The sequence below is a fragment of the Haliotis cracherodii genome, unplaced genomic scaffold (assembly GCF_022045235.1).
Source record: "Haliotis cracherodii isolate W230 unplaced genomic scaffold, xgHalCrac1.p SCAF_14, whole genome shotgun sequence".
In the NCBI taxonomy this organism is placed as follows: Eukaryota; Metazoa; Mollusca; class Gastropoda; order Lepetellida; family Haliotidae; genus Haliotis; species Haliotis cracherodii.
In genome coordinates, this window is record NW_027266269.1 from 36,412,506 (window position 1) to 36,424,755 (window position 12,250).

A 12,250-nucleotide genomic window follows, 5' to 3' on the forward strand; every position below is an offset into this window, starting at 1 on the left:
CCAATGTACGTAAAGCACACCCCTCTACCCCGTACAAAATGTTTTTTTCTACACTCTACCTATGTCCCTACCTGTAAGATTGGTCCACGCTCTACCTCTGTCCTCACCTGTAAGATTGCTCCATGCTCTACCTCTGTCCTCACCTGTAAGATTGGTCCGCGCTCTACCTCTGTCCTCACCTGTAAGATTGTTCCACACTCTATCCCTCTCCTCACCTGTAAGATTGTTCCACCCTCTATCCCTCTCCTCACCTGTAAGATTGTTCCACACTCTATCCCTCTCCTCACCTGTAAGATTGTTCCACCCTCTATCCCTGTCCTCACCTGTAAGATTGTTCCACAATCTACCTCTGTCCTCACCTATAAGATTGTTCCACACTCTATCCCTGTCCTCACCTGTAAGATTGTTCCACACTCTACCTCTGGTTTCACCTGTAAGATTGTTCCACTCTACCTCTGTCCTCACCTATAAGATTGTTTCACACTCTACCTCTGTCCGCACCTGTAAGATTGTTCCACACTCTATCCCTCTCCTCACCTGTAAGATTGTTCCACCCTCTATCCCTGTCCTCACCTGTAAGATTGTTCCACAATCTACCTCTGTCCTCACCTATAAGATTGTTCCACACTCTATCCCTGTCCTCACCTGTAAGATTGTTCCACACTCTACCTCTTGCTTCACCTGTAAGATTGTTCCACTCTACCTCTGTCCTCACCTGTAAGATTGTTCTACACTCTACCTCTGTCCGCACCTGTAAGATTGTTCCACACTCTACCTCTGTCCTCACCTGTAAGATTGTTCCACACTCTACCTCTGTCCTCACCTGTAAGATTGTTCCATGCTCTACCTCTGTCCTCATCTGTAAGATTGTTCCACACTCTATCCCTCTCCTCACCTGTAAGATTGTTCCACCCTCTATCCCTGTCCTCACCTGTAAGATTGTTCCACAATCTACCTCTGTCCTCACCTATAAGATTGTTCCACACTCTACCTCTGTCCTCACCTGTAAGATCGTTCCGCCTAGTTGTATTGTGAGGAAGGACACGCCAATACCCGCACCACCGAAAACCAGCACTGGGAAGAAGATATATTTTCAGCGATTTTGGTTTAGCATACTCGTCACATTGATTAAGTCACACACTCAATATGCACACGTGTTCTGGTTACAGTAACGTAGGCATAGAAGAATAAAAGTTCATTTTTTCTTCATTTTTTAGATAAAAAAATCAAGGTCAATCAATAACAAGAATAATGTTGTTTCGTGTTAAAGAGAGTGAGTGAATATAGTCTTACGCCGATTTCATTAATATTTCACACATTGTACCCATGTGGAGAGTCGAACACCAGTCTTCGGTTTGACGAGCGAACTCTTTAACCACTAGGCTACGGCACCCCATGGATTATTATGTTTGGTGAAATGTGTGTGTGTGCGTGCGTGCGTGAGTGCGTGCGTGCTTGCGTGCGTGCATGTGTGTGTGTGTGATGGAATGTGGAATGATATCTTACCAAACAGCTTGGTGGTGAGTGTTTTCTGGGCCTCTGTTAGTTTGTCCCCAAGGGGAGGTTTGAGGACGTCCTCCCAGAACACGGCAGCCAGGGCGCTCAGGGAGGAGGACATCGTGCTGAAGGGAGTGGATGAGTTCAACGACATTCTCAACATGAAATAAGTCCATCAATCCTGCGAACCAATCGTACGAGTCGGACACATCACTAACCCCTTATTACTAACCCGTTATTTCTAACCCCTTATCACTAACCCCTTATTACTAACCCCTTATTACTAACTCCTTATTACTAACCCCTTATTACTAACCCGTTATTTCTAACCCCTTATCACTAACCCCTTATTACTAACCCCTTATCACTAACCCCTTATCACTAACCCCTTATTACTAACCCCTTATTACTAACCCCTTATTACTAACCCCTTATCACTAACCCCTTATTACTAACTCCTTATTACTAACCCCTTATCAATAACCCCTATCACTCACCCCTTGTCACTAACCCCTTATCCACTATACTGAACACTACCTACCTGAGTGCTCTACTATACTGAACACTACCTACCTGAGTGCTCCACTATACTGAACACTACCTACCTGAGTGCTCCACTATACTGAACACTACCTACCTGAGTGCTCCACTATACTGAACACTACCTACCTGAGTGCTCCACTACACTGAACACTACCTACCAGAGTGCTCCACTACACTGAACACTACCTACCTGAGTGCTCCACTATACTGAACACTACCTACCTGAGTGCTCCACTATACTGAACACTACCCACCTGAGTGCTCCACTATACTGAACACTACCTACCTGAGTGCTCTACTATACTGAACACTACCTACCTGAGTGCTCTACTTTACTGAACACTACCTACCTGAGTGCTCCACAGAAGAGACAGGCGATGAACAGTCCGGGGACCCCGGGGTACCCCATTACCTCCAGCACAAAGTAGGCTATCAACTGGAATGAAAAGGGTGAGTGAGTGAGGCTCCCGTTTTGCAATATTCCAGCAATAACACGTCAAGGGATACCAGCAATGGCCTCCACACGTTCTGCGGCAATTGGGAATCACAGCCTGGAGTTCAGCGTGACTGGCAAACACTTAATTCACTTGGCCACCCCATCTACCCTGAATTAAAGCATGCCCCTAAACATGTCATGTTTGTCAAAAATCACCATAAGCCAAAGGAAATGTACACACGTAACATTGTATTTTAATGAGTAGAACCTATGATATTGCGTTATGAGAGACAAGTTCCAACAGAATGATAGACAAAGGAATACATCTCAAGATCTTACTTGGTTCGCGTTGCTGACTTTTTTCGCAAACAGCGGATCACATCCTTTCCTAGCGTAGTACACAAACATGATGATCCCTGCCACACACACCGAGGTCATGAGCAGGATGACCCCGACGATGTTCAGAATCACTGATCTGTAAAGAAACTCACCGTGACTCATAACATTGGAAGGCATACACCTGCAGGCATCTGAAGATCTGCATACAGGAACACTGATGAGGAAGTGAACTCATGGTTGTCAACTTCTTTATATCAGGAGCACAACGTTTCCTTATGAAAGAGGTAAGCATATACTCCGAAACGACGGAATTGTTACTACCAAATTCTGTAGATGGAAACATTACCTCGGGGACTCATGATAACCTGGTGTTAAATAAGAGTGAGTGAGTGAGTATGGTTTTACGCCGCTTTTAGCAATATTCCAGCAATATCACGGCGAGGGACACCAGAAATGGGCTTCACACAGTGTACCCATGTCGGGAATGGAACCCGGCTCTTTGGCGTGACGAGCGAACGCTTTAACCACTAGGCTATCCGATCGCCCCTGTTTGAATCACAAACCGGGTTTAGGAAACTGATTATAGGGTTTGCAATCTCAGAAAAAAACAAGTTCAATTCTGAGAAAACATTGGATATAGGTCTCTATACCATCCCACACGACAGACGTGGGCATAAACGTCGTCCCTTGATCAATGGGGCATTAGTGACTAAACGTGGTGACCATAGATATAGTTACATATTCGAAGATTCAGGACCCACATTAAACTGACACGTAAAGACATAATTGAAATGCTGTACCATAGGTACAATTCCCTACCTCACTCACTCACTCACTCACTCACTCACTCACTCACTCACTCCTTCACTCACTCCTTCACTCACTCACTCATCAACCCCCTCACTCACTGTGTATCGAGTGTTTCATAACAACGACTTTCAGGGACCGGGTGGCTGATACGCCGCGATTCGCTCAGCAGAGTTGCGTCCATTGGTCACGCCAGAAGCCTATGATTGTGGGTTCGAATCCCGGTTCATCCTGATTATGTTTCAAGGTTTGCCAGCACCATACCCGTACTCGTAAGTTTCACTAACGTGGTAAACGTCTAAGACGTGCATCACTTCGGGCTTTCCTCCCACATCAAGCTGAGACGCCGTGATATAAGTGCAATACTGTTAAAAGCGTCGTTAAACACAACTCACTCACTCACTCACTCACTCACTCACTCACTCACTCACTCACCAACCCAGTCGAGTAATAAGAGAGAGAGAGAGAGAGAGAGAGAGAGAGAGAGAGAGAGAGAGAGAGAGAGAGAGAGAGAGAGAGAGAGAGAGAGAGAGAGAGAGAGAGAGAGAGAGAGAGAAATACAAAAAAGTCCCTGGGAAAACATTTGGTTTTCGCTTAAGCCCAAAGCACGAGTGCGCCTGCGCCGGACGAAGACGGATTTTCGTCGGGGAGCACCCGACGCGGGAGCGGCCGGCGGGGGAAGCACCCGACCCGGCTTGGGTCCAATCACTCCGACGAGCGCCCGTCCGACAGCTAGGAACCTCGCCATTTCGGCTTGGGTCAAGCTGAAAGCGAATGAGTTAAAAATTTGACGGCACGTCGGCATTATCAGGCGAAAAGATGACTGTTTAGCTTAAATTCTTCAAAATAATATTTCATACTGGAAAGACACCAGAAGAATGGTTGGTTAAATGGGGTGTAATTAAGCCAATTTATAAGAAAGGTAAGCCATTGTTACCAAACAACTACAAACCACTTCCATTAACACTTGTAAGATGCTTGGGTATTTTTTTTACTTTTCTTGTTGACAATATATTCACTACTTTCATTGAAGTAAATGGATATTATTTTATCTGAAGTCTGAACTGGTTTCAGAAAGAACTATTTTGCAACTCTGAGAGTGCTGGCGCCAGCCTGCAGGATGTCAACAACAACCACACCAAATCAGAATCAGTCTTTCGGCCAGCAGCTTTCATAGAGTAAGATGAAATGTGGATTGAGAGATCTGGCAGCTGTGTTTGGATGATCTTGTGTGAGAATTGCCGATTTTGTCAAATGTACAACTAAAAGTAAATTAAAAGTGTCCACGTTTTTCCAATATATAGTGTTGTCTTTTTGAAAAGGATGATATTTACTATTTACTTTTCACTGATCATATTTCTTAACCTTTTACTGTTTCTGGAACTGGTAAGCACAAACAACCAATAGAAACAGGCCGATGGGAAATTATATCACGAGAACAAAAGATATGAATACTGTGTGACTGCCAACTGTTCACAACTGGTAAAGTAGGTACTTTAAAAAAAAAACTCTCAAAGGTCCTCAGACATTTGAATGCTATATATACTGTGACGTATGCTACATTATATGTCATCAAGCTGTACATCTATTACTGTAGTTTGGGTTATTGTTCAACTCATGTACCACCGCTGGTTGTTGTCGAGTAATAAAAGAGAGAGAGAGAGAGAGAGAGAGAGAGAGAGAGAGAGAGAGAGAGAGAGAGAGAGAGAGAGAGAGAGAGAGAGAGAGAGAGAGAGAGAGAAATACAAAAAAGTCCCTGGGAAAACATTTGGTTTTCGCTTAAGCCCAAAGCACGAGTGCGCCTGCGCCGGACGAAGACGGATTTTCGTCAGGGAGCACCCGACGCGGGAGCGGCCGGCGGGGAAGCACCCGACCCGGCTTGGGTCCAATCACTCCGACGAGCGCCCGTCCGACAGCTAGGAAACCTCGCCATTTCGGCTTTGATCTTGGAGTGAGTTTACGTCAACCCAACCACATGTGTGTCGCTAGACCTTGGAGTGAGTTTACGTCCAACGCAACCACATGTGTGTCCCTTGACCATGGAGTGAGTCTACGTCCAACCCAACCACATGTGTGTCCCTTGACCTTGGAGTGAATTTACGTCCTACCCAACCACATGTGTGTCCCTAGACCTTGGAGTGAGTTTACGTCCAACCCAACCACATGTGTGTCCCTTGATCTTGGAGAGAGTTTACTTCCAACCCAACCACATGTGTGTCGATTGACCTTGGAATGAGTTTACATCCTCCCCGACCACATGTTTGACCCTTCACATTGGAGTGAGTTTACGTCCAACCCAAACACATGTGTGTCCCTTTACCCTGGAGTGAGTCTATGTCCGACCGAACCACCTGTGTGTCCCTTGACCTTGGAGTGAATTTACGTCAAACCCAACCACATGTGTGTCCGTTCACATTGGAGTGAGTTTACGTCCAATCCAACCACATGTGTGTCCCTTGACCTTGGAGTGAGTTTACTTCCAACCCAACCACATGTGTGTCCCTTTACCCTAGAGTGAGTTTACGCCCAACCAGACCCAATGTGTGTCCCTTGACCTTGGAGTGAGTTTGCGTCCAACCCGACCACATGTGTGTCCCTTGACCTTGGAGTGAGTTTGCGTCCAACCCGACCACATGTGTGTCCCTTGACCTTGGAGTGAGTTTACGTCCAACCCAGCCGCATGTGTGTCCCTTGGCCTTGGAGTGAGTGTACGTCCAAGTCTATACCAGTCCATGTTTGCATAGAAGCTCGAATATATATTTCTAAGACAGCAATGCCTTAGGTCACTGAGGTATCACTTGATAGAAATTTAGAATGAGTGTCCTTGGCAAACGATATTTATTTGCTAATTTAATATGGGATACAGAGGTTCTCGGGAGCCCTTGACACAGACACCTGCTGGTTCTCTATTGGGGAGGTGTATCACTCCTTGTGCATGGTTTCAACGTTGTAACGAGATGATATCCTTCACGAAAACTATAGGTTACACTACCTGGACCTGCCTTGACATATTTAGCCATCGCAGTTTATCAGTCATTGAATCCGTATCGCGGATTAGGCAAGATCACCATGGCGCTATTCGCATATGGAAGTATATCTATATTGTTTCTATGCATTTGTTCAACATGCTATAATGGATCACATGGGTGTTTTCTCTCTATTGTCGAATGTCTGACCCAGGCAATGAACACAACGCACCAACCAGGTTTGAACATAAAAAATAGCAGCAAAACAATGGACATATATCTTATCACAGACAGTTCTTATCACTATGTTCACAGACAAAAAGTTAAACTTGAAGTTGCGCCTTCACCTGATTATATACACAGCATCAATGGAGTTAAGGGAAAGCAAGGGATAACCCCCGCACTTAGGACGCCACGCCCATTAAGGACAATGGGGAACCCAATGGGGAACCCACGAGTCGAGTCCCCGGGGAACAATACGTCAAGTTTACATTCGGTTTCCCCCGCCCTGAACTGGCTGACACATTACGGGCGTTACCAGACGCCTACACCATTGATAAATAGAAATAGATAGTTCGTACGTTCAAGTGTTGAGTGCAAATAACAATAACAAGCATATTTAAAAGACCACATAGCCATCGTGTTTCGTTGATATTTTGGACACTGTCATCGATGGCAATTCATCGAGTCCACACGTAAACAACCATTTGCGTTAAAATCAAAATATAAAGTTTGTCAAAGTATCAGTTTACAAATGTGGACAGTATCATCATGCACCGGTCCGCAGCGTCTACGTCCAGTCCCTACTGACGCGCCGACTGTAGTCTTCGAAGCCCTTCACCAGCTGTTTCACAGAGTCGCCGGGTATTATCTCCAGTTCCCGTGTGTACAGACGCCTGGCTTCGATTGAATTCAGGTCTATGCTTTGATCTGTAAAAAATGCAAAGGATCAAAGCAATAATATCAAAATATACATAATTTATGTGATCTGTATCTCAGACTTTTGAGCATTTGAGGTTCATAAGTATGTCGTTGTTATAATGTCAACAAAACTCAACATAAGAAGAGGGTTAAAACAACACAATCATTAATGGCATCCGTAGGCTTTGAATTTATGGTTGATGAGCATTAAAACATGTAATCCTTAAAACATTAAAACCTGAGTAAAAACATAAACACGCTGTCCACGCCGAGAGTACAAGACTACGGTGAAATACAAGACCAAGAGTCATCCAAGACGACAGTTGTAAAGATTGGTGTTTGTCAGAGAGATACATACGGCGGTCAAACCAGAACGGTTGGTCGTCGTCAAGAGCATCTAAACTTCGTGTCTTTTTCATCATTGTGTTCCGTTTGTCTGCGGGTCCCACGGGAGCTGGAACCGGAAGCGCTGATGTAATCACGTGTTAATAAACTACAGCTAATCAACGTCAGACACACACGGGACAAACAGACATAAATATTGTCTACAATTACATGATCGGTCACGTGATTGCACAAAGCTCGGGTAAAACTACAGAACGTAAAATGCTGCTATTTCCTTTGGAGTGGAAACTTAAAATTCCGAAATACCAATGCATTACACTTTCAGCAGATGTGGCCGGTATTTAGGGTGGCTTCAATGACGTCGTAATTGTAAGGCAAACATTTTTTAAACAAAGCTTTGTCTGCGCCGCCGAAAATCTAATCGGTTTCTATTTCCCATTTATATAACTACATATCTAATATAGAAAGTGTCATGAAGTCAGGGCTCTTCGCCACTGAGTATACCTAGACCCTGCTACTGCCCTGAGTATACCTAGACCCTGCTACTGCCCTAAATAATACCTAGACCCTGCTACTGCCCTGAGTATACCTAGACCCTGCTACTGCCCTAAATAATACCCAGACCCTGCTGCTGCCCTGAGTATACCTAGACCCTGCTACTGCCCTAAATAATACCTAGACCCTGCTACTGCCCTGAGTATACCTAGACCCTGCTACTGCCCTGAGTATACCTAGACCCTGCTACTGCCCTGAGTATACTTAGTCCCTGCTACTGCCCTGAGTATACCTAGACCCTGCTACTGCCCTGAGTATACCTAGCCCCTGCTACTGCCCTGAGTATACCTAGACCCTGCTACTGCCCTGAGTATACCTAGACCCTGCTACTGCCCTAAATAATACCTAGACCCTGCTACTGCCCTGAGTATACCTAGACCCTGCTGCTGCCCTGAGTATACTTAGTCCCTGCTACTGCCCTGAGTATACCTAGACCCTGCTACTGCCCTGAGTATACTTAGTCCCTGCTACTGCCCTGAGTATACCTAGACCCTGCTACTGCCCTGAGTATACTTAGTCCCTGCTACTGCCCTGAGTATACCTAGACCCTGCTACTGCCCTGAGTATACCTAGACCCTGCTACTGCCCTAAATAATACCTAGACCCTGCTACTGCCCTGAGTATACCTAGACCCTGCTACTGCCCTGAGTATACCTAGACCCTGCTACTGCCCTGAGTATACCTAGACCCTGCTACTGCCCTGAGTATACCTAGACCCTGCTACTGCCCTAAATAATACCTAGACCATGCTGCTGCCCTGAGTATACCTAGACCCTGCTACTGCCCTGAGTATACCTACACCCTGCTACTGCCCTGAGTATACCCAGGCCCTGCTACTGCCCTGAGTATACCTCGATCATGCTACTGCCCTGAGTATTCCTATATCCTGCTACTGCCCTGATTATACCTAGACCTTGCTACTGCCCTGAGTATACCCAGGCCCTGCTATTGCCCTGAGTTTACCTCGATCATGCTACTAAGTTATGACCTGAGTATACCCAGCTACTGCCCTGGCTATCTCTAGACCCAGCTACTGCCCATAGTATACCTAGGTCCGGCATGACGGGCTCCAAGCCCTCCACGTCCTCTAAAGATGAGGATCTCTTGAACGAACGAAGTCGACTGAGACGCCTGGACCCCTTCCTCGAGAGCCGTGCAAATGTCTTCCTCTTTCTCGCCGTCTCTGCTGAACAAAGATATATGGACACATTGACCAAGTCGCTATAACATGTGTCATCGCTGGGGCAGTAAACGCTGGCCTTAGTGATTCATAAACATATGTTCTGCGTTTCGCCGATATTTCTTATGAATATGTAAAGGGTTTTGTAACCGTCAGTTAATGTATATCCCAATTACCCATGGCGTGGGAGTCTGGCGTGGGAAGCATGTCTCATACTTGTATAGGGCATAACACAGACCACCATGTACCTCAGACATCAACTTCACCTGTCTGTGTCTACCATAGCATGACCTACCTTCATCAAAACTCTTGGACTTTTCTCCAAGCTGCGTGGTGGTATGGGCGGGCGTGTCTCCGAATGTCACACTCTGCTTCTTCTGTTGTGTCTGTGCAGGTTCCGATGCTGCGTTGTATGGTATGCTCCAGCACCCGGGCCGAACATATATGATGATCCCTAGAATACCAAAACGTGGAGGTTTATGAAAATACGTAATGGGCAATATTCTTCACTATTTCACGACCTTTGTGGGTCCAAGTGTTTATTTCCAGGAAAGGATATGGACATTTTGTGATGACAGAGTCGTGGCTGAATGGGAATTAGTGCATTAACATGGAACGTCATGTCAGCAACGTGTCCTCAATCAGGGGCAGGTTCCGGCACCCTGGGGTTGAGACATGCATCTGGCTCGACAAACTCCACATTCCAACATCACGTCACCTCGTCATTCCTGCCGTAAACGGCGACTATGTTTGTCGTAAAAGGCGACTATGCTTGTCGTAAAATGCGACGAATGGGATGGGGTGGTCAGACTCGCTGACTTGGTTGATGCATGTCATCGATCCCAATTGTTTGGATCAATGCTCATGATATGAATCACTGGATTGTCTGGTCCAGCCTGGATTATGTACAGACCGCCGTCCTAAAGCTGGAATATTGCTGAGCACGGCGTTAAGCATCAAATCAACCAGTTAACTCGATGTTTAATTACCACGGGGTAATTGTGTTGAAGCATCCTTAATGAAATAAAATAGTTTCCAGTGTCACATTTGGCCCCGAGGTTGCAACAGGTGTACAGAGTAGCTTCCCTTGGACGTTCAAGAATCCGACAGTCATGGTATCTCATATTTTTTATAATGTATCATCTGTTTCATCCCCAACCTCTTCCAGCTGTGAGGTGATGTGAGGTGAAATTGGGTTTCACGTCGCGTCCAATATCATTGTACTTATATAGCGACGTGCATGCACGTGTGTGTGTGTCTGCTTGTACTTGTCCGGACTGACGCCGATTTATAGTGCGAGCTCACTGAGATACCATGCCGCAGTTTAACATGAATACCCCCACTCAGACACAGTATACTGACTCCGAGCCAACCAGTCCGTGTTTTAGCCCCTTAATCCAGGGTAACAACAAGTGCCATTTTTTAACGTATGTTGGTATGACGCGGCCGGGGGATCGAACCCCGAACCTTCCGCTCTCCGGGCGGACGCTATACCACTAGACCACGGAAGCGGTCGACAGGCTGTGATATGACTGGAATATTGGTTATGGCGGCGTTAAAACGAACTCTGGGGTAAGGACACACCGGGAAGGGCAGTGTACATACGCAGTCTGACAGGAGGAAGTTCAATGTGGACTCGGTCTATGAAGGCATTGTTCTTCAACGCTTCTGCATGTCTCCGTTCCCCGGCTGTCAGTGGACCTGAATCAACACAGAAGAAAAACGTGCGTCAGATAAGTCTGCAGCTTCTACCGCACTAAATCAGAACCAGTTCTGACTCGGTGCATCAAAACTATGTATTCTTGTGCCATATAGACATGCTGGATAGAAACAAGTAGTCAAGTTTAATCCAATTTCGATGGGTTTTTTTTATAAGAAGCTACATATATATACAATACATAAATTACAGATTTGCGTAGTGCAGATGTTTGCTGATTTGTCTACAGGTTCTACTACATCCAGTCGGAACCAGCCTTCAGTGCAGATCGAGAGATATCTGCACGCTGTTATTGGATGATATTGTGTAAGATCTTTATGTCGTTTAAATGTACATCCATCCAGTAATTATAACCATATTTTTCTACATTTAGTATTGTCTTTTGCAACATGATGAGTAATGCTGAATATGACCACAGATATTTTCAAAGTGTCATTTGGTGCGGAACTGCGGGTGGTTGTTTAGCTTCCTGTATCTGGAAAAGTAGCTCGCTGCTCTAGGGCCAAATTGTGCACACACGTACAAGTAACAACTATTGAATGCTTAATGTTTTAAAAAGCACATATATAACGTTACTACAGAAGTCTATGGGAAAACATGTGGTTGTGTGTAGCCTACTCAAAATATTTTGTTCTTAAATACAATCTCGGAGGCGTGGTGTTTTCTCACGTCCTTGCTGACTGGGGCATTGTGTGAGCGGCGGGTGCTCCCGGAAGAGCCTATAAGATGTGCTTACCCTTTTTGCACACAACTGGCATCAGCGCTATTCAGGACTCCAAGACAAAACGTGTTGAACCAGCCTTAACTTTTCCAGAAACAAACCCAATTTACCCAATTTGTTGTCACGGAAACCGGAATAAATCGAAATTTCTCAAACAATATAAAAATCGCAAAGGCATTAGTTCATTGTTAGACAGATGTATGTGCACACTTTGGTCTAGAAA

At 45.4% G+C, this 12,250-nt stretch overlaps 1 protein-coding gene across 11 annotated transcripts in view; it reads right to left on the reverse strand.

Moving 5' to 3' along the window:
- Window positions 1-6,441: 6,441 nt before the first annotated feature.
- The window catches only part of LOC139461221 (collagen alpha-1(I) chain-like), a 31,816-nt gene continuing 26,007 nt past the window's right edge, over window positions 6,442-12,250 (reverse strand). For 10 of the 11 annotated variants that reach the window (XM_071242838.1, XM_071242837.1, XM_071242832.1 and 7 more), the window contains 5 exons: window positions 11,195-11,290; window positions 9,885-10,043; window positions 9,458-9,595; window positions 7,868-7,963; window positions 6,442-7,518 (listed from right to left, as the gene is read on the reverse strand). In XM_071242838.1, the coding sequence (XP_071098939.1) occupies window positions 7,379-7,518; window positions 7,868-7,963; window positions 9,458-9,595; window positions 9,885-10,043; window positions 11,195-11,290 (629 nt within the window). In that variant the 3' untranslated portion in view covers window positions 6,442-7,378. The remainder of the gene's footprint in view (window positions 7,519-7,867; window positions 7,964-9,457; window positions 9,596-9,884; window positions 10,044-11,194; window positions 11,291-12,250) is intronic. The other variant, XM_071242831.1, reaches the window with a different exon arrangement.